At 50.4% G+C, this 21564-nt stretch overlaps 1 protein-coding gene across 3 annotated transcripts in view; it reads left to right on the top strand.

Annotated features, from left to right (window-relative positions):
* Positions 1-21564, top strand: part of tab2 (TGF-beta activated kinase 1 (MAP3K7) binding protein 2) — a 38575-nt gene that overhangs the window by 10137 nt on the left and 6874 nt on the right. For 2 of the 3 annotated variants that reach the window (XM_061243325.1, XM_061243323.1), the window contains exons 2-3: positions 16093-16283; positions 16635-18249. In XM_061243325.1, the coding sequence (XP_061099309.1) occupies positions 16182-16283; positions 16635-18249 (1717 nt within the window). In that variant the 5' untranslated portion in view covers positions 16093-16181. The remainder of the gene's footprint in view (positions 1-16092; positions 16284-16634; positions 18250-21564) is intronic. The other variant, XM_061243324.1, reaches the window with a different exon arrangement.

Raw genomic sequence — 21564 nt, 5'->3', positions numbered from 1 at the left:
CCTGCCAAGGCGAACTGACTGTGTGGTTCTATCTCTCTGAAATTCCTGCCGCAGTAGCGGTTTATTAAAATTACATTTGTTTTGCAGCTCTTGCGTCTCACAGGCTGTCTTCGGAGCTCGATCTTACTTGCTTTTTTTTCCCCCTTTGCTATAATTTTTTTTTTTGCTTTGTTGCATGGTTGCACAACAGTGACATTTTGTTTTTAGTTTGCAAGTTTGTGTTTTAATGAGTACTTTTTGTTTTTTTATTAGTCCACCGGTTGTGCTGTAGAGTGAAGATAATTGGAACTCTCTGTAGTGGAGAAGGTGCGGGACGAGTTGGACTTCTCTTGTTTTTCCCAGCAACCCCTGAACTCCTTTTGTTTTGGTCGTTTTGCCGGTTTCCTTGTCACTGATCCATGGAAACTTTTCTTGACTTTGAAGCTGGCGGACGGAGAGGGGCTGGAGGGGAGGGGCTGGGTGTGGGGAGGGTAGCAAAATCTAGAGACCCCCCTCCAGTCCCCCCCCTCCACCACAGACACACACGTACAGCAACATAGCGCAGTCTAGCTCCTGCACCCTTCCCCCCCCTCCCCTTTCTATTAACCACACAGCTCCCTCTCTGTATAACCCAATGCACAATCGTTAGAGTAAAAGCAGTTTGTAATTGAGTAATTGTGCCATATTGTTCTTCTTTACTCCCATAACAAGCTCTCCCTGAATGTGCGAGGCACGCGGGAATGCACTGCCATCAGACCTGGTGGTTGTGCGGTTTGGCTGCCGTCCGCGGCGAGGATCAGGCCCGGCGGCCTTTGGCACCGTCTGTGCCACACCTGTCAGTGCCCGTCTGGGCCTCTCCAACAGTGTCCCTCCTGTCCTCCACCAGCACCGCCATCGCGCCCCCCTCCACACCGCCGCCAACCCCCGGCGCTTTTCAAACCAAGTCGCAAATAGCGCACATCCTAGCAGCGGTAGCACCGCTCCAAAAAAAGATACACTATCGAGAACCCAGCGTAACAATGCGCCGTGAAACACGGACGCTCGCTCGAGACGGAAATTCGACAGCGAGTCTGGAGCGCGATGCTGCAGACCGACCGGCCGGAGCGGTCTCCCACCACTGCCGTCCCGCCGTCGAGTCGTCACATGACTTGGCTGCCATTTGTCTTTTTCGGTTGGCCTCAAGGTGGGGAATAATACTCCTAGCAGCTGCTGAAAGCATTTCCGGTGGAGGGTTTTCTCCTTAGCGGAGCACGCAGAGGTCCTGCGATGCACTAGAGCGCTCCTGTGGTAATACAAGTGCACGATGCCCTCAGGCTGCTCTCGGGCTCCTCGGTCCGAGCGAGAGGAACGACGTGTTCCAGGCGCAGCTGTAAAGGGAGGCCAAACAGCCGGGGGGAGCCACCGTGTGCCGTCTCCTCGAACGAGCGTGACGACTGGAAGCGGAGCGAGCTTTGTCTTGCGGTAAAGGCTGAAGATATGCTCACGCATGCTCTGCAAGTCAGCCAGATGTCCTGTTGAAAACGGCTTCACTGGTGTAATGTGTGGCGTGTTCGGTTGGTTGAGGCTTCGCGGCCTTTGCTCGGGAGGTGGTTTCGCTATGTTCGCGACGGAGTCACTCAAACCTGGCCCTCGACACCTGCACTGTACCCCAGCCCCCTTCAACCAGAGACTGGTGTCTTCTTGGACACGCGGCGCGTAGAACCTCTTGTGACCTTATTGCTTGGTGAACTAGCATGAAGAAAACAAGTCCAGCAGTGCTGCTGACTTTGAGGGCCAGGTTTGGGGCGGTCCTGGCCCACAGTGTGAACAAAGCCCACACGAGTGAAATAAAGGGCGTTTGTGGGTGTTGGCATCAGAGAGGTGCCCGACTTCCTCTTGAAGGTGTGGTTGCGGTACACCATCGGCATAAGAGGCATGTCCAGCATTCGTGGCTTCTGAGTCAGCCACAGCATCCCAAGGCCAGGGCATGTGCCGCATTACTGCATCTCTCCGACCATCTCTCCGACCATCTCTCCAGCAGACGGGCAGTCCCACACGTGTCCTCAACCACGCTCTTCTTCACGGACCAAAATTGCTTACCATTTGTTCGTGGCCGTTATATACAAAGAAGATACTCATACCTTGGATTATCTTCATTGCAGAATGTGTAATAGCTACTTTATAATAAGAACTTTTCAATCAGCACAGGAACTCTTCCCAGGAACTTAAGCATGCCCCCAGGAAGTACTGGTGTTTTTCCACTGCCTTGCCAAAAAGAGAACTCTTGGACCCCTCCCAGGAAGAAGCTTGAACAAGCCTTCTGTAATAACATCACAAACGGAACTAATGCTATGAAGGCTCACCAGTGGCTGAAATATTTTCAGTTACCGTTTTGTCAGTTATTCTCTTGTGTTCAGTCAATTGACAAATCAATTGACAGACCTGCTGTGTAGTTTTTCAGACACCAAACAAATGGTGCCATTGTTTCTGTGACATGGAATGGGCACATATAGATGGTAAAAAACAAGCTGTGGGCTTTATACCTTCCAAGCATCAATGCATTTATGAAAGAAATGTGCCCCTGGTCTTTGCAGGCTGATGCTATCAGCTGAAATCATCCCCACCATCACCATTTCCTTACCGCACCCATTTACAACCGTACTTCCGAACTGGTAAAAGCGGCCTTGCACTTCTGTTCAAGAACACAGCGGTATTATGCGGTCTGAGGAGTCTCCCTGGGGCCCCTGAAAGGGCACAGTGAGCCTTACTAAGCCCTGACTGAACTGATAAGATAAGTGCATCCTCTTTGCCCCAGCATCTGCAGGCCCTGACGCCGTTACGAACGCTGCTCCCCGAGGGATCGCCTTCAGCAACCGGTGAGAAACTGGGCTCCCCCGCTCTCGAGACCCGGAAGCGCTTGCTCCGGGGGTCGTTTCCATGGGGCCGGAGCCAACAAATAATCTAATCGTGAATCATGTAGCACAGGAATCCGTTGCTAGGCACGGGGCCAGTGAAGCCGAGCGGGCTTCGAAACCCCTGTCGGAAAATCTCTCAGAACCAACAGTTTGAGCCTTTTTTTAGCCCCCCCCCCCCCCAAACGACCCGCAAGTTTCACAGCTATCGGATTAGCTTTCACATACTTTCCCTGCGTTTCCTCCAGTTCACCCTCGCCTTTCTTTAAACTACCAGCAGTTGCATTGTGTTCCTATGTTCCCAGACTGGAAGGGTTCAAAAACAAAGGTGTGGTAACCTCATCTTTCTACAGCTTGCAAGTGGTGTAAAAACATGAGTTTTTTTTAAAAAAAAGTTTTTTTTAAATAACTGAGCTGTAAGAATGTGCACGCTTTTTTTCTTTTTATTATCAGCATACAGCATGAAAATACATTTGAATGCGACCAGTGAATTAATAGCACACCTTCCTGTGTGAACGCTCGGTGAGCCTGAGTGGGTTGAGGCCCCGGCGGCCTGCAGGACGGGCTGCGCTGCACATGTTGCTGGAAGATGTGTTGTCTGTGCCATTGTAAATCCCCCGAGCAATATAGAGCCTAGCGGTAATGCTGGAAAAGCCGCGTGCTTCGGGGTGGCGGTTTAATTTGGCCTGCGACGGTCTTTGAACCTGCGGTACGTGTCTGTGTCTGCAGTGTGTGTTCCCATTCCCAGGCCCTCCCCCCCCCCCCCCCCGCCCGGGCGCGGCTGTGCTGTCAGTGGACCCGCGCCACCATCCGTCTCTCTGTGCGGTCTCTCCCACCCCGCAGGCCCGCCGCTCGCCGGATTACGGCGGGGCGACAGTGGGGGCTGTGGGGGGGGGGAACAGACGTGCAACGGCTGTTTTAACAGCGCCCGGGCAAACATCGCCGCCACCTCCCACCCACCCAGTGAACCCCTCCCCCCATGGGACCCAGATAAGGGGCGTCACTCGGAGCAGCTGAAAGCAGGCCAGGAGAAGGGGAGGGGTGAGAGGATGAGAGGGAAGAAGACCACGTGCCCCTCCCCACTACGTCCCGCTGTTCCATCCGGAAGCCCCGTCACGTCTGCCCGGCCTCCTTCCTGCCTCCACGTCTCCTCTCCCCTCGCTCTTCGGACACTCATTGTCTGGAGTATTATTCTGGCCCTGATAAATTGTTTTGGATATGATGGAACCGGCTTTTTCTCATGATAAAAAAAAAAAGAAAGAAAAGAAAACAGGCTTCAGCCCAAAGAGTTCGTCCAAGTACAACAAGGATCCGCTGCGGAGGAAATGATAAATAACAACATATGGAGCCGAGAGGAGCGGCGTGCGATGTGCAGCGATCCCGCCTAATGATTCCACAGCGTATGCATCTGCACGTTTATGTTAGCGGAGCAGAAGGGGTTAACCTGGGCATTTGGAGCTGCAGACTGTTGCAGTTCCGTGATTGCGCTGGGCTGGTGAGCCCTGTTGTCTACAGATTTTGGGCTGCGCTCTGCAGTTTGAGTGGTTTTGCTGTAGCTGTTTGACTATGCCAGACTATCTGTGCAGTGAAATCCATGGCACCTTTGGACTCGGCTGGACCTTCGCGTCTTCAGAGGTCGCGTTGATGCAGGATTCTGTGTTTGACCCAGATGACCCAGACTTGAACCACAACAAAATAATTACTCCTGTTTATTTGAGCCAATTGATCATAATATTTACCCAGCTATTGTTGGCTTTGTGTGTTTCAAAGAGCGCTTCATTCAAATGAAATGTCACTAAATCTAATGCATTTGACTGGTTTTCATTGGATTGCCATCTTTGTATTGTGGGCAATTACAACTTGGTACAATGTTTCTGCACATGGTAAAATTAGAAGGCTAGTTGTACAGAGGTAAGATTGTCCTCTTAAAGAAGTGCATTCCAATTTGTGATGTAATACATCTTCTGCAACAAGCCATCAATGGTAAGATTTTTCATGACTGCCTTGGCAATGTTACTGTAATGTTTTGTTTTTAGTTAACAGGTTGTTGTTGTTTGTCACTAGAGATTTTCTGAATCCAAAAATCAAGTTTGTTTACAAAATGTGTTGGCCTTTTTAAGTTGTATAGCGAACGACTTTGTGCCAGTGTGAGGGCACACTGTTGTCGGATGCTTGTTGGATGGTGTGGAAAATATATTCAGAAAAAACCTACCTAGTCGGCCTACCCACGTTTTCACAAGCCCAAAAATGTGTTTCTGCTGATGCCACTGTAGCTTGCGCTACATGAGTAAATGAAACATAAATCGCTCCTTTTATTCACGCTATTATTAGTCTGTTTGTTTTGATCAACGCCAAAAATGTATTTCATCCCACTTGCCTATAATAAAATTATGAACAACATAATTTATTGTGCTATTATGATGACATTGGAATATTATGGGAACATTTTTTATTTTTATCGGAACGCAAGTGAATTTGTAGAAAACTTGAGATTTTGAAATGTCCTGAGTTTCAAAGAAGCAGCATTCCATTGGCTGGTGTGACCGCTGGACTTGTGAAAATTGTACATGGAAAAAGACATCTTGGAGACAAACGGAATGCGGGGCGGTTGTGCCGCGAGCTTCGTCTTGAGCTTGCGCCGCTAAGAATTCTAATCACGATAAGTTGATGTAGACTACAGCCCGGTTTGTTAAATCTGTCATCACAGCTTTTCCAAAGTCTGGGGCTGGCCTATTTCTTCAATGGAAATGGCCTGGAACCCGCAGCTGTGTTCTGCCTGGTCCTGCCATGGTAGGCTGGGCTTGGGTCGGTAAGTGTTCCTCGGGTTTCTGCCGCAATGCCTCCTCTGAGCATGCTCAGCGGGGCACTTGCAGGTGACCAGTTGGCGTCTGTGATGGATTGCCACTGCTGCGCATTGCGTGGGCTCTGCAGAGCAGCGTGTGGTTTGCCACTGACTCCTGGGAGGCCGTGTTAGAGGAGCGCATATGCCTCAGCTGCGGTGCTTCATGCGCCGCTGAGGCACTGTGCACTGCTGTGTTCCATGCATAGCAACAGCATTCCATGCACAGCTGCAGCACCGCAGTGTTCCGTGCAGGGCAACAGCGTTCCATGCACAGCTGCAGCAGTGTTCCGTGCAGGGCAACAGCGTTACATGCACAGCTTCAGGACTGCAGTGTTCCGTGCAGGGCAACAGCATTCCATGCACAGCTGCCGCACTGCGGTGTTCCATGCACAGCAACAGCATTGCATGCACAGCTGCAGGTGGCACAGTCAGAATGCAGGACAGTTGTTCCTGTGCAGCTGGCGGGGTTTGTTGCAAATGAAGACTGAGTGCAGTCAAGGAATCAATTATCAAGGGCAAAAAAACCCCCAGAACAAATAGAACTGTTCTGATCCCACTGGTGAAGAAATTTCAGGTTCCAGAATGGTTGGGTGGGCTGCGGACTGTGAGCTTCGCAAAGATGTCCTTGAAGTCTGACTGTTTGGTTTGCGAAAGTAGCTTTTAACTGTCTTTTACCGAAGTATGCAAAGCTGTGTCCAAAACTCATTGAAACCGCAGCGCTAACAAAAACATCAACACCGTTTTACATTGAGGCAAATATATTGGACCCTGAAGGGGTGTATCAATTTGGGATTCAATTTTCATTTAATATGCCAGGGTGGGAGGCCCATTTTGAACAACGTGGAACACCATTCTGCGCAGTTTCCTAACCAAAGCCTTCCCTGCTGCTGCACATTTTCACTGATCCTAAAAAAAATCGTTGTTTTTTTACCCTGAAATTCTTTCCTTCCCATCTTCTCGAATTTAAAAGTTGTTGGCAGAAAGCAAATAGAGAGATTAGTGGTTTAGCTTAACATTTTAGTTGTTGTTAAAGTTTCTATTTTGAGCGTGGGCTGTGGTCTTACAGAATGCTTGCGGAGGGGGGGTGGGGGTCCTCATTAGGGGGAGGGTTACAGCCACTCCGCGGCAGAGGTGGGTGAACGCTGCACAACCGTACGCCGGAGCTCGGAGAAGCACCTCTGCTCTCTCCCCGGGGTTTAACGCCATTCATAAAAACGTCCTATTCGATAACAGCGGTCTCCTTGCATTCCTCTGGAATCCCGGCGCGAAAGGGCCGCAGGTTTAGATTGTGAAGGGGGCTGCAGTGTCGGTCGCTGATTGGCCGCTCAGAGATTAGACAATTTGAGAGTTTGAGGTGCCTTAAACTGACAGGAGGTGGACTGCTGAACTAGCATGGTCTCAGTCATGCATGTAGATTATATGTAGTATGTTTACAATGTGTGCCATGTGCAGATTATAATATGTTGGCGGTAGTATGTTTAACCTGTAGTATGTGTAGTATGTCTAAATTATGATATGTGGCCTATATTATGCTATCATTTTGTCTGCCCAAGATGTGTACTGAGCAGGTGGATTATAGTGTCAAAAGTGTAGTCATCTCACTATTTACTATACCCTGTTCAGTGATCCTTGCTCACACAAGCGTTGGGTACTGACTGAATGGGGAAGACCAGGTCTCATTTTGTTTGCATACTTCCCCCTGGTTTGAACTGTGAAACGCTACACGTTAGATGTGATGGACTGTGAGCGAATCCCATCGTACCTTTAGATTTGACCTTCCCAGGACACTAGCAGTGTTTTCCTTAGGTTTGTGGGTCATCTGTGGAGGCATAACGTGTTGTATATAGCATAGGCAGCTGGGGTAGTGGGCGAGGTGGGGGGTAAATGGGGTTGGATATTGTAATGGTGGATGTGAGAGGGGGAGGGGGGTAAAGAAATAGTTACCTTTCATTGCCTTGTTGTCACTGCGGTCATTAATCAGCAAAGGCTGTGCATCTTTAAATATGTTCCTCCTTAATAAATAATTTTTTTTGCGGTGGCCGTGATGTTGTTGTGCCATGTCACAGATGAGTCAGTGTAGGGTTAACATTGTACATACAAACCTTGCATTGACTCACTGCTGTAGATCCACTGGGTTGAGCTGGAATGAAGCAGTGCGTGGCCATGCATTGCACACACAGGATGTGATTTTGAATGTACGTCTGACATCATATCCTGTCCTGGGGGTCTGCTGATTGAGCTGCATGTTCATTGAGCTGATGGGCTTTGTCCTTTCCTCCTGTCGAATATGCACATATACCTGCAGAACAACAGCTCTGCAGATGGGCCGGTAAATACAGGAACTGATCAAAAGCACTTTACTCAAGTTCACCGTGAAGTTCACATCAATTCAGACGTCTTATTACTGCCAGTTACTCCTAAAGTCTGGTTGAATAAAGGTGATTATGGAAGTGCACCCATTTCAGATCGCTTATCTGTTCCATGGATTGTGTGGAAATAGGGCTTTGAGAATGGTGAGCAATACGTTTTCTTTTTCTTGCTATGTTGATGAACAGTAACCTATGGTGCCGCGCTAGACATGGAAGTCTCGTTTTTGCTATCCTGGGCTCAGTTTTGGAATCTGTGTACACTCGTTCTCGCCTTCAGACTTTGGTTTGGCAATTTGTATTCTTTTGCACAACTGAGTGTACTGATTGGCAAAGCAAACACAGATTGAAAAACTGAGAGTATGGATTGGTGAACCGAACGTACCTATTGCAAAAACCAGGAGTACGGATTGGAAAACCACATGCACAGATTGCAAAACTGGGTGTACAGATTGGTTTACCAAATGTACCGATGCAAAACCTAGAGTACGGTTTTGCAAAACACACATTGCAACACTGGGTGTACGGATTGGTAAACCAAACGTACCGATTGCAAAACCGAGTATGGATTTTCACATCGAAATTTTCTCTCGCCCAGGTAGTCGCCTCCGTAGTGGTAGTATTTGGATCACTTCAGCCACTTGAGCATGATTTGAATGAACAAGCAGAAATTGGCAAGTATGTACGCTTGCGTGCTTAAATGCAAAATCCGTGATTTTGAGCTGTGATTTTGTTGCGACAGGCTGGATGCCGAAGTTTGCACTTGCGACTCTGATAAGCTGTTATTTGAAGAATGCCAAGATTGCGCAGTCTCTTCCCATTCAGAACAAGCAGAGACCTCTGGCATGTCATCCTGAGGATAAGGTGTTGTTTTCACACACTATTCAAGCCCTGATTCGCCAGAACTGGTTTTTGGAACGTATGGGCGGTCCGGCTTTCCTGAACCCGCTCGTGCGTGAATTTCGTCTGAGGTTTTTATTTTTTTATTTTTTTATTTTTTATTTTACTTTTTTCAGGTTTTACATTTTTCCACACTAACGGGACCACCAGCCCACCCCCCACGGGGCGGTTTAGTTTATTTCTTTTAAAAAAATTCAGAACTGACACGGAATATTCTCGCCTCCGTGTTCCCCACATGCGGCGTAGAAACCGCCGGAAGCCTGGAAGTGATGCCTTATTTACAGCCTCTCTGGCAGGGCCGTTTGGAAATTGCATCGCCCGGCGTTAAACGTTAATTTCATTTTTTCTCGCGGTAATTTGTGTAACACGGTCCAGATGCGTCCTGTTGACGGCGCGTATATAAATGTAGCTGGAGGGTGTTTGTTTACTTGTTGTTGTTTTGTTTTTTTCCATGCTGCGCATGCAGTCAGAAGCGTCCCGGACACCGGCGTGTAAGTGTGAAACGCACAGGAAGAGTGCGGTATGAGATGGGGCTCTCGCCCCGCGCTCAGGCACTCACTCCACAGAGCACACATTATTAGGGGTGCAGTGCTGGCTGCAGTCCAGCTGCTTTTAATGGCCTCCTGATTTCCTCTCTCTCTCTCTCTCTCTCCCTCTCTCTCTCTCTCTACCCCTCCTTTTTCCTCTCTCTTTCCCTTTATATTCCCCTCTCTCCCCTCTCGCTCTCTCTTGCCTCTCCTCTCTTCTCTACCTCCCTCTCTCCCTCTCTCTTCCTTGCCCCTCTCTCTCTCTCTCTCTCTCTCTCTCTCTCTCTGTCTCTCTGTCTCTCTCCCACCTCCCTCCGGTCCAGTTAAATGCCCAGCCAGTTGAGAATGTTTGGCAGTCCGGGGGCCCAAGGTGGCGCTCCCGTCGCCATGGAGAGCTCCTCCTCTCCTCTCCTCTCTCCCATGATGCATTGTTGGAATGACTGCTGTTGTTGTTCCAGCGTCGTGCAGCGGGGCCGCTCCCGGTGCTCCTCTCTCTCTCCTGCGGGGAGTTGAGCGGGGAGCTTTAGCTCTAAACCCCGGGGCTCCAGTCACTGTTGTTGTTGCTCATACCCTGCCTGGAAACTGAGTCATCCCCAGCTGTGTCTCCAACCGCCGCAGTCGCCCCAATGGCAGGGCCGGGGCTTCAGCTTTCAGGGTCCTGTGCTCGTCCCTCTCCGAACACACCAACTGCCACTTTCACCACTTGATGTACAGACCGGCCACGGAAACCTGAACTGCAAAGTATAAAAAATAAAGGTAAAAATAAGACAGGTTTCCCCAGACAAAGTGTGTTAGAAAGCGCAGTTGTTCGCTGCATTAGGAAGAGCAGTTGTTGGCTGTGTGAATGAGCGAGCGACGGTAGTCCCGTCGGTCGGTTGGCTGGCCGCTAGCAGCTTAGCGGGCAGCCGTTAGCCGTTAGCCCTGCGGCTTGGGCCCAGTTGTCATTCTGGCAGATGGAATGCAGCAGCGCTTCCACTTCAGCTAGGTGAACTCGGCGTTCGGTTGCCCACAGAAATGTTGTGTTGTAGGGGTGGGGGAGGGGCGGGGAGCACGGGGGTGGAGGAGGAGAGGGAAAATAAGGCAAAGCAAGCTGCAGCAAGTGCCTTGGAGAGACAGTCACCCCCCTCCCCTGATAATCCCTTAAATGGTGAGGACAGACCCAACCTGCCGGGCAGCTCAGGCCTCTTATTCAGAGCGGCAGAGGGACACTGGACTGGGACAGGCCCTGGGAGTGCGGAGAGAGGTGGGGACTATGAAACATGACTGGTGCCTGTGAACAGAGCTGAGGACCCACAGTTCCCCCAGCAGAAAGAGAGGGATTGGGAGAGCAAGAGAGAGCAAGGGAGAGAGAGGGACAGGAGGGAGAGGTGGTTGAGGGGGAGGGAAAGGGAGAGAGGGAGGGAGAGACTTCCCCCCCCGTGTCCCACTGTGCCCCCAGAGAGAGCTGGTGCCCCTGCCTCTGCCTGCTTCCAATCAGCCGCCAGCTGCACGCTGCCGCACCGAGCAATTTCTGATTTCCTGCTCTCCACCCCCTCCTCGACACACGCTGTGTGTGTGTGTGTGTGTGTGTGTGTGTGTGTGTGTGTGTGTGTGTGTGTGTGTGTGTGTGTGTGTGTGTGTGTGTGTGTGTGTGTGTGTGTGTGTGTGAGAACCATAGAATAGCACATTCTCCAACTGAAGATTGTGAAGAACTCTGGGCCCTTTCCCCAATTTCAACCTTTGCCAGTTGTGCTTCTTTTTTGACTCCTTCATAAGAGCCAATTAAGCCTTGAAGTGCGGTTTCACGGAACCTGCCGGCACAGGTAGAGCGAGCCCCAGTCATTAATATGCGGACAGATTTCCCTTCGGTGGTGAAGGCTTAAACATGCACCATTCATAAATCACTTTGCAAAAGGGGGGGAATGTGTTGCAACAGACGTGTGTGACACACCAGATGTGTGCGTGGACCGTCTCGACCTTTTAAAAAACTTTATTGTTTTGGGCGACTCCTCTCACTGGCTCTTTTGACACAGCAACTACTGTTCCCTGAACTGCATTGACTCGCTAACTGCGACTTGAGAATACAGATCGGCTTTTTTTCTCTTTCTTTTTTCACTGAACCCACATCTCCAGATCTGCAGCAGTACGTTTCATGCCAGAAAGGAAATGAAAGCGCTCTTAAGAACACAGGACTAAGTGTACTCATAAATGCCATAATGTACTTCTTGCGGACAGAACGGCTGCACGATGGTTTAGGACGCATTGTTGAGAGCCCCATAGAGAAGTAAACACGTTTCCTTCCCTTTGCCGCGGTGGACAACGTCCTACTCATTTACGTTTAGCCTCATGCATTGTTTGAATTGTCCTTGTGAGTAGACCGCACTGAAACTCTTTGAAGGGATGGTTAACCAGCTAACAACAACTCTGGTTAAATGAGCTGCAGTCTTTTTTTAAATACAGGTGTTTTTTTTTTCTTTCTTTTTTATTAAAAGACAGGTCTGTAAAAGTGCTTGTGACCTTTCATGGCGTTAAACATTTCAGCCTCACCAGTGATGACATTAATGCAGTGGTAATGGCACATTAATGCAGTGATAGGCTCTTTGAAGATCCAGTGAAATGGCCAACGTGATATCCGAGCTGTGTAAATATTTCTCTACTCCGACCGGGACCTCTGTAAAGTTTCCATAGCTTATATCCAGCCTTCCAAAACCCCAGCAGGAATTTGGGCTACTTATGGTGCTGCAGAATGTCCAATAAGAGGCTCGTGCTCTGGGTGGCCCGGACGGGATGAGCCCAGCGCCTAGCGCAGCTGTGCGTGTGCGTGTGCGTGTGTGTGTGCACGCACGCGTGTGTGTGTGCACGCACACGTGCATGTGCTAAAACCTGTGTGTGTGTGTGTGTGTGTGTGTGTGTCTGTGTGTGTGCGTGTGTGTGTGTATGTCTTTGGTTGTATTTGCATGTGAGCATGTGTCTCCAAGAGAGTGAGAGAGTGAGAGAGTGAGAGAGTGAGAGAGTGAGAGAGTGAGAGAGACATAGATTGTGAGGGCAGCATGGAGAGAGAGAGGGGGAGAAGAACAGAGGTACAGAGGGAGAGAGATGCTGCAGTGCGTCTCAAACAGGCCTGTAATCTGAGGTACACCACGCGTAACTCCACACTGTTTTGCTGAAGGTGGTCTCAGCCACAGTTCAGGGGAAATTAAAGCAGTTGGTAAATATTTTTGCCATGAAGGGATGTGGAACAGAGGCTCTGGTGGATCCTCTGTCCTCTGTTGTTGTTTCGGAAATGTTCCCTTTACTCAGCAGATTCCTTTTACTGCTCTAGATTCACTCCCTACTGTGTTTTTGTTTTGGTAATGTTGTGGGGACTTGCCTTCATTTCACTGGTATTTTTTGCTGAAGGTCTTCAGCTAAATTGTACCACGGGTAGACCCCTTAGTGCTCCTTCACACAGTGTGTGCTACTACAATGAGTGCTTCTATACCAGTGATTGTGCTTATAACATGCTGCCCCCCCATTCCTGCTGTGTGTCTATGTGTCTATGCGTCTGTGTGAGCCTGTGTGTGTGAGCCTGTGTGTGTGTGTGTGTGTGTGTGTGTGTGTGTGTCTGTCTGTCTGTGAGAGGCCATGTGTGCGCCTGTGTGTGTCTCTCTCTGCGTGTGTGTGTGTGTGTGTGTGTGTCTCTCTGTGTGAGAGGCCGTGCAGAATAACTGGGGCTCCTGCCAGCAGGCTTCAGAGGGTCGACTGCCAATTAGTCCCTTTATTTGTTTAAATTTTCCCCGGACTGTGAGGCAGTCGGACATTCCGCCCAGTGTGGCCGGAGTCTGGGGGAAACTCCCGTTTGGAGAGTGTGGGAGTGTACGGCCGTCGCCGGGGCGACTTCTTCAGGGCAGGCCTGGGCAGTCACCACACAGCGGCCTTCCTGGTCCTGGGGGCGTGCGTGATCGGGAGGGGCAGCAGGGGTGCAGAGTACCCTGAGGGCGTCTTCTTCAAACCCCTGTTAGTCACTGCTGACACCGTACTGTAGGTCCTCACAAGTAGGCGTGACATGGATTTATCACACAGAATATCCGCGTTGAACAAAAGGATGTGCACATTGAAGTTTAGATCAGCCCCATTTCGTAATATGGTGGTTGTGTTTTTTAACGTGTGTGAATTTAAGCTCATATTGTAATTTCCCCCACCGTGTTAGTTTGTGTATTTAACACTGTGCAGTGCCTCAGCGACCAGTAGCCACAGCTGCTCAAGCGTATCCAATGACCACCTCTCCAGCGCCCCGTTTCCCGCCAGAGCGTTACCTGTCTGCGTCGGCGCGCTAATGGGGGCGGACGTCCCCGGTGCGCGCGGCCCCCGGAGCGTGAATGGGCCCATTGACACAGAGCCCGGCCCCTGTCGCCCCCGGCAACCAGCGCCAGGCCTCGGGTCATCGCGCCGGCGTCGCCAATAACAGGGCAGCAATGGGGCCCTTTGTGCGGCCCCCTCTCCGGCTCATTTCACCCCAGCTCCTCTGGGGAGCCGTTACACCCCTAACCCGCTGGCCAACACGCGCGGGGCAGGGGGGTCCGGGGCCCTTCGCGAGGGCCGCTGCCTTTTCGGTGTTTGTCACGCTCTAAAGCAGGGGCCCGTGCATTGACTTCTGTGTTTGTTTTTATTTTAGCCGTGGAAAAAAGCGAAACTCAAAACGCTGCCCTCGCTTTGGGGAGGGATTCGATGTTGTGTCCTGCCGTTTGGTCGCTCGCCAACTGGTGCGCTTCCGTTCCCACAGCTATCCCCTCTTTGGACAAGGCCAACCCACGGGGCAGGAAGGTTTTTTGCGGTATAGACAGAGCGCACTGACGGCAGTGTGCAGGGACTCCGCTGTGTGTGATTGGAAGAGCCCTCTGACGGCTCTGCGCGATTGGAAGAGCCCTCTCACGGCTCTGCGCGATTGGAAGAGCCCTCTCATGGCTCTGCGCGATTGGAAGACCACACGCAGGGCTGCACGTGATTGGAGGAGCTGTCTCAGGGCTTCGCATGATTGGAAGAAACCTCTGAGTCCCACCCACTCCTGCATGGGCTCTGGGGTTCACTCTAAAACAAGTAATCTGAGAAATGGCAAAAACACTTTTCTTCTGTTTTGCATTTAAGAGCTCCTTGGACCACTCGCAGTCCCCTCTGTCGATAAACAAGATTAATTCTGCAGCTCAGTATGAGTGAAACTACTTCAGCTGTGCTAAAAGGCCAAATGTGTGCAGGCAGAGGCTTGTCTGCTTCTTCAGTGCTGTTCCCTAAAACCTAAAGCTTCTTAACATGGTTTTATGTTGAATGTGTAGTTAATTTATTTTTTTGGATGAATAAAAAGCTGTTTTGGAGTTGATATGTTTTCTTTGGATTTGGATTTGGATTTGTAAATATTACCTGGGTTCTGTGGTGCCGGGTTGGGAGGCGGTGTGGGAAAAGGGTGTTTTGCTTGGTTGAGTTTGTGTAGCTGCTTGCTCCCCCTCCTGACAGGAGCTCCACAGGTTCTGCCCTTATCAGTATTGCTGAGGTTTCACAGGCGGCATTTATTGCAGCTCTTTTAAGGATTACCGATGCAAAATGGCTCCCCTCTTTGGGCATGCAAAATGAATGCATTGTGAGCTATACTCTTATCAGTTATCAGCAGAAAACAGTATATGTTTAATGTCTTGTATGATGCTTCGACTAGCATTAGGTTTTTCCTTCTGTCCACACTGGAATGTAGTAACGTCAGACTTTAGAGTACTAACCGAGTCCATCTCCGGGCATAAGATTGAGTCCCATGAAGGTAGGCCACTCTCGGTGTGATGTGTTGTCACTTTGCTTCTTATCAAGGACAACTGCATTTGGGGGCTTTAGAATCCGCCCTAGTTGGGGTCTTCCTTTGTCGTCTGCACTAACCGAAAGTTTGTTAAACGGGCTGGAGATTTTGGCGCATGTCGTGAGCGGTGCAGTTTGCTGACGGACGCTGGGCGGATGGCCACGGGGCTGGGAATTCCTCCGCGGGGTCAGAGTGGGACTCCGGCGTGAGAGCCGCTTCCTGCTCTTTATTACGGCCTGTGTGCCCTCCGCATATTTGGACGCCTCCTTTTGATAAAATAGTTTTGAAAGCTATTTCCATAATGGGGGTGGGGTGGGCGGGGGGCCTCGAGCATCGGCTTTGCATTAAGCAGGGCTGAGTCGGATGTGGCTTTTCTGAATGGCTTTGCGCGGCGTGTGCAAGTTTCTTTAAAAAGAAAAAAAATATATATATTTTTTTTGTGGGCCAGTCTGCAGCCTAGTGGTTAAGGTACGTGACTCAATGGTTCAATCCCCAGTGTAGCTATGCTACTATATGATCCACAGCACAGCTGTTGGGCCCTTGAGCAAGGCCCTTCACCCGGCATTGCTCCAGGGGGGGATTGTCTCCTGCTTAGTCTAATCACAATAACAATCAGCAAGTCGCTTTTGATTAAAGCGTCAGCTAAACAACTCATTATTCATATTCTGAACCGCGGCCTCTTGAGAACGTGGCTGTAGCATGTAGTGTGCGGGGGCCCGTATGACTGTACAGTAGAGCAGATCCGTCTGCGTGGAGAGGTTAGCCTGACGTTCCTCCTCCCCTCTGCTTCCAGAAGATGCTGAAGCTGTGGGCGGGGCGCTGCCACCACTGAGGCCTCGGTTTGCTGAACAGAGCCATCCACCCTGACCCGGCAGTACACGAATGGCACAGGGAAGACACCAGATTGACATCCAGGTTTTGCACGACCTGCGCCAGAAGTTTCCGGAAGTGCCAGAGGGTGTTGTGTCCCGGTGTGTTCTACAGGTGAGTACAGTTGTTGTTTTGGCACTTCCATGTTTCCAGTTTTTTTGCCATTTCTATTCTTCGATTTTTCCGTGCTTTTTTTTTTTTGGGCAGTTACGGATATTAGCTTGACATGGTGTTATTTCTATAGCCATACAGATTTGAACAATATTGGTGCGTGCTGGGTGAAAAGTGCAACGATATATCCAGATTCTGGGATGTGCTGAATCGAGATCTCCGTCTTTGTCAGTTGCGATGTTTGAAGGCCCCTATCAACAACACTGATGCCCAGCTTCATTATCTAGCTCTGTAATTTGAACATGGGGATATCCGTGCTCGTTTCCTGTACAGTTCTCTTACTTCCTCCCTCAGAACAACAACAACTTGGATGCCTGCTGCGAGTATCTGTCCCAGCTGAGCACGGGGTACCTGTACGGCGAAGGAAACCTCAGCTTCTCGGACGACCCGGGCCTGGCCAGACTCCGCAATCACATGACCCAGCTGACCCTGGGCCTGCAGTCTCAGAATGTGCATGGGCCGGGCCCGCGTGACGGCCTGAGGATGAACGGCAGCAGGACTCTGTCCCACAGCCTGAGCGACGGGCCCCTGCAGACGGGGCCCCCCAACAGCCAGGCCTTCCAGCAGGAGCCCCAGTCGGCCCCCGCTCAGGTGCCCCCCGGCCTGGGCGTCTTCGGCCCCTCGGACCCCTCCGGGGCCGCACGCAAGCCGCAGCCGCCCCAGCACCTGGGACTCTACCAGCCGGGCGTCAAGACGCCCCGCTTCAACCCCATCACCGTCACCCTAGCGCCCAACATCCAGACGGGCCGCAACACGCCCACCTCTTTGCACATACACGGCGGGCCCCAGGCCGGCCTGAACAGTCCGCAGGGTAACTCCATCTACATCCGGCCCTACGTCACCCAGGCTGGCTCCACCCGCCAGTCCCAGCAGCAGCAGCTGCAGCAGCAGGCGGGCTGGTCCCAGTACAGCCCCACATCCCAGCCCCAGCAGGTGTACCAGATCTCCCACCCCGCCGCCCCGCCCGGCTCCTGGGCTCTCCCGTCCCAGTACGGCCCCTCGCATACCTCGCCTCACCAGTCGCAGGGCCACCAGACCTCGCACGTCTACATGCCCATCAGCTCGCCCACCAACCCGCAGCCGCCCTCCATCCTGCAGGCCCTGTCCGGAGGCCCTTCCCCGGCCGCCGGCGCGTCCTCCGCCTCCGGCCAGTACAACATCCAGAACATCTCCACCGGGCCGCGCAAGAACCAGATCGAGATCAAACTTGAATCGCCCCAGCGGAGCAACTCGGTTGCCGGGCTCCTGCGCTCGGGCGGCGGGGCCCGTTCCTCTTCGTCCGCTGCTTCCTCCTGCCCCCCTTCCTCCTCCTCCTCCTCCTCCGTCAGCTCGGCCCCCAGCAACCCCCTGTCGATCGGCGGCCCCGGCGTTTACATTTCCACCAGCCCGCCCACCGCTGCTACCGCGTCTGACGAGGCCGCCGTGGCCCCCTGCGGCTCGCGCTCGCAGCCCAAGTTCTACATCTCGGCCAACGCCGCGGGGGACGAGGGCGGCGGACGGAACCCGCCCACCGTCTACATCTCGGCCAACCCGCCCCTGCAGGGCCCCGCCGGGCCCCGGAACATGTCGGGCCAGGTGAGCATGGGCCCCGCCTACATCCACCACCACCCGCCCAAGTCCCGGTCCTCCGTGGGCGGGCCCGGCTCGGTCACCTCCCCCCGCGTGGTGGTCACCCAGCCCAACACCAAGTACACTTTCAAAATCACCGTGTCCCCCAACAAGCCCCCCGCCGTGTCCCCCGGAGTGGTGTCCCCCACCTTCGAGCCCACCAACCTCCTCAGCCTGCCCTCGGACCACTTCGCCGAGCCCGACCCGCGTCACCTGTCGGACCCGCTGTCGGCGCACCGGGAGAGGCCCAGCGAGCCGCGCCGGCCCAGCATGGGCTCCGACGACGCCGCCTACACGCAAGGTGAGCGCTGCCCGCGTACGCCAGCGACGCTACGCCCTCTGCCCTAACCACCTCACATAATCAGGGTTAACATGTCAGGCTCATCAGAGTAACTGGGTTTGGGGTGTTGCAGGTTCATCAGAGTAACTGGGTTTGGGGTTGTTATTGTGGGGATAAGTGAAAAAGAAACAACCTGGAGAAGCTAATGGAGACAAAGTAAGACTGTAATGCATCAAAAAATAACTAAAAATCAACATGGAGGTTGTCTTAGTGTGGGGGTGTGATCTGATGTATATATCAGTCAACATATAAAACATTATTAACATACCTTGAATACTGCTGTATACACACATGGGGAAACAATTGTCTTAACATATAAAGTTGTAGTATTATCTGTTATGCTGAAATACATGTGAAAGAAAAGCCTATCGCGTCTCTCCAGACACCACTTCAAATGTAAGGCTACTTTTTCCTGAAAACCATAAGATCCCTTGAGACTGCGGCCTCTACCTCATTACGTGAGAATGAGGGATGGTATACATTTTTATCCACCGGTAGTAAATGATTTTTCCACTGCGTCTTGCCAAGAAGGAAACTGTACCCGGGAGTTGTGTTTACGCCTGTTTTTAACTCGATTTCCATAACGCTGACACTAATGCATCTCTAGCCAAATTGTATATACTTGTATTCTCATTACACTCTCCTTACTCTTAATACGGTGTCCTGGCTAAGCCACAAAAGATGCGGGGGGAAAAAGGTCCAGCGAAATGCAAACGGTTAAGGGTGTAAGTCCGTCGGTAAACGTTGGACTCCATTTGTATTAATTTAGGAGAAGTTGTGCTGACAGGGAGCCTGACACAACGCTCCACTGACAGTAGTCTGAGTCAAAGGTGAATAAGCAGAGCCCTTCCTTTTTTGGAGTTTTGACCGGATAGTGTGCATCTGGATAAGTTCCCCCTCCTACCACCCCCCCACCCCTGAGCTTTGGTGACTACCGCATGACTCTTCCCCCTAAGTCCTCACTCTTTCTGCTGTCACTTCATTTGAGTGTCCTGGAAAAAACTTTTAAAAAGTTTACGAGGCAAAGTCATCGCTCTCGTTTCACTGCAGATGTGCGGCGTAGGCCGTGCGTTTTACACCACGTGACACAAACAGGATTTGGCCGCGGTTTTCGCTGAACGTCTGCTTGTTTACGCTACGCGGCGATACTAATGCGGGGCCAACATCCGGCTTGTAACTTCAGCGGGTAGAAGTCTGACACCTTTTTTTTTCTGTAATGTTGATTACCTATTATGTTTCACACAATTAGATTTTGTGTACAGTGTTTTGTTGGCTATCTAACCATCTACATTTTCGCTTACAAGTTCTGCAGATGGCCCAGCTGCTCTTTTTGGAAATTGAAACTCTTGTTCTGTGGTCTTTCTTCTCCACCATGTATATCTCAGCTTTGCCGCATCTGTAACTCTGTTTATGCTTGTAGTGGAGAGAGCTTGCAGTGATGGTAAACCAATGGCGTCAACCAAAAGTTAAAGATGATTGTTTATTGTCATTAGGACAGGTGAAGTAAATGGTATTTACAATGCAGAAAATTTGTGAAATCATAATAATAATAAGGTTAAAGACTGCACTCCGTTACTGGCAACAACATAAAACTGACCATGAAACTACGCTCAAAAGAGAAGAAAATCTTACACAAGCCTGAAACAAGATGCTTCCTCAGAAAGATAAGCACACAGTAATGACGGGTACGTGCACTTCCTGGATGACACAGCTGCTTTAGTCTGGTCAACAGCCCTGTGAGCAAAATGGGGTGAAATGAGCTGCTTTAAGTGATCTCCTTGAGTTTTTCTGTAGTCAATACATTAATAATGACAGCAGCTGTGACCTTTCAGTTCCAATTGCCTGTATTACAGTAGCCTATACCGTATGTAATTCAATTCAATTTTAGTTTGTATTGTGCTTTTCACAGAGGACTGTCACAAAGACACTTTACAGAGTAACAGAAGGGAAGAAAGGGGGGAAATACCAGCCCGATATTATGATACAATGCATTATATAAACTGGGAAAATGTTTCTGTTTTGTTTTGGTTTGGTTTTGAAAAAGTCAAATGAACTGTGTACTGTTGCATTAGCTAGTGTTTACTGCAATTAAGATTCTCTCAAGGTGCCTGGCCTGTTTTCTTATGCAGAGACAAAACAAAGTAGTGGAAGAGGTCAAAGGTCATGTGGAAGGGGCAGAGGTTGAGCTGCAGTGTCCAGAGAAAGGGACGAGCGGTATCAGACATTTCTAAGAAGCAGAACAAAGGGAAGTTAGTTTGAGGTTGGTGAATCACAACCCGAAGCACAGAAATGTAGTTCAAACGTTAAGGAGGAAAGGGACGCAGCTGTGAGTGTGAGCGGCCTGTTCGGAGATTAACGGGGCATTTGCACACTTACTGCCGTCCATGTTTGGCTCCACCATTTTAAATCATAATCCCAGCACTACTGCCAACAGGAAAGCCAAGAAAATTGGAGCCGTTCAGATTTTAGCCCTCTTCCTGATAGGTGGATTAGTCATTTAATTCTCTGGAAACTGCATTCTGAGTGGGCCATCGTCTGTTCAGCACACAGTCGATGAAAGGTTACATTTACAGTCAGACACACCTCCAGCCCACACTACCACTTTCCCCAAAATGTATGCATTACTTTAAAAAGCTTTTTTTATTTTATTTGGGGCAATAAAATGATAGAACTGTGGCTGATATGCAGTCGGTTATTTTCTATGAGGCTGCAGTATATTATTTCACTACAGCATTTATTGTAATAAGAATGGCACAATAACATTTTTATGTCACACTTATGTACCATACTGCAGTTTGAATTTTGGCATTGGTTGCACAGGGTTTTAACGTGACCCAGCATGACTTGCTGAAGTTTCTCTGTGGTCAGGTTTTTGCTCCACTATTCAACCATATAAGCGGGAGAGCATTTATATGACACTGAGGCATATTTGATTGTTGGGAGCTGTAGCTTGGTACAGTAACAACACTGTATAACAAAATGGCAGCTAACAGCTGACTTTTAACCGGTGAGAAACCAGACAAATTTAACACACCCTCAATGCACATGATTGATTCAGAATCTGAAAGCTGTGTGCGAAAGTCTCTGGAAGGATATAAGCCAGAGGCATAAAGTTATTGAAAAGTGGGTTTGTGAAGTTTTTTTAAAGATGTGGGAACATGAGATGTGGGAAGCAGATTTGAGTTGAGTTTGTTAAGGACCTGAGAGGGCCTGGTTAAGGCCTGGGTGTTGGGTGTTTGTGGTCAAGGTCCTCCAGCCTGTGACTGTGTGCTGGTC

The sequence above is a fragment of the Conger conger genome, chromosome 5 (genome assembly GCF_963514075.1).
Source record: "Conger conger chromosome 5, fConCon1.1, whole genome shotgun sequence".
In the NCBI taxonomy this organism is placed as follows: Eukaryota; Metazoa; Chordata; class Actinopteri; order Anguilliformes; family Congridae; genus Conger; species Conger conger.
The sequence above is the reverse complement of the archived record's forward strand: the minus strand, read 5'-3'. Positions and strand labels throughout refer to the sequence as shown.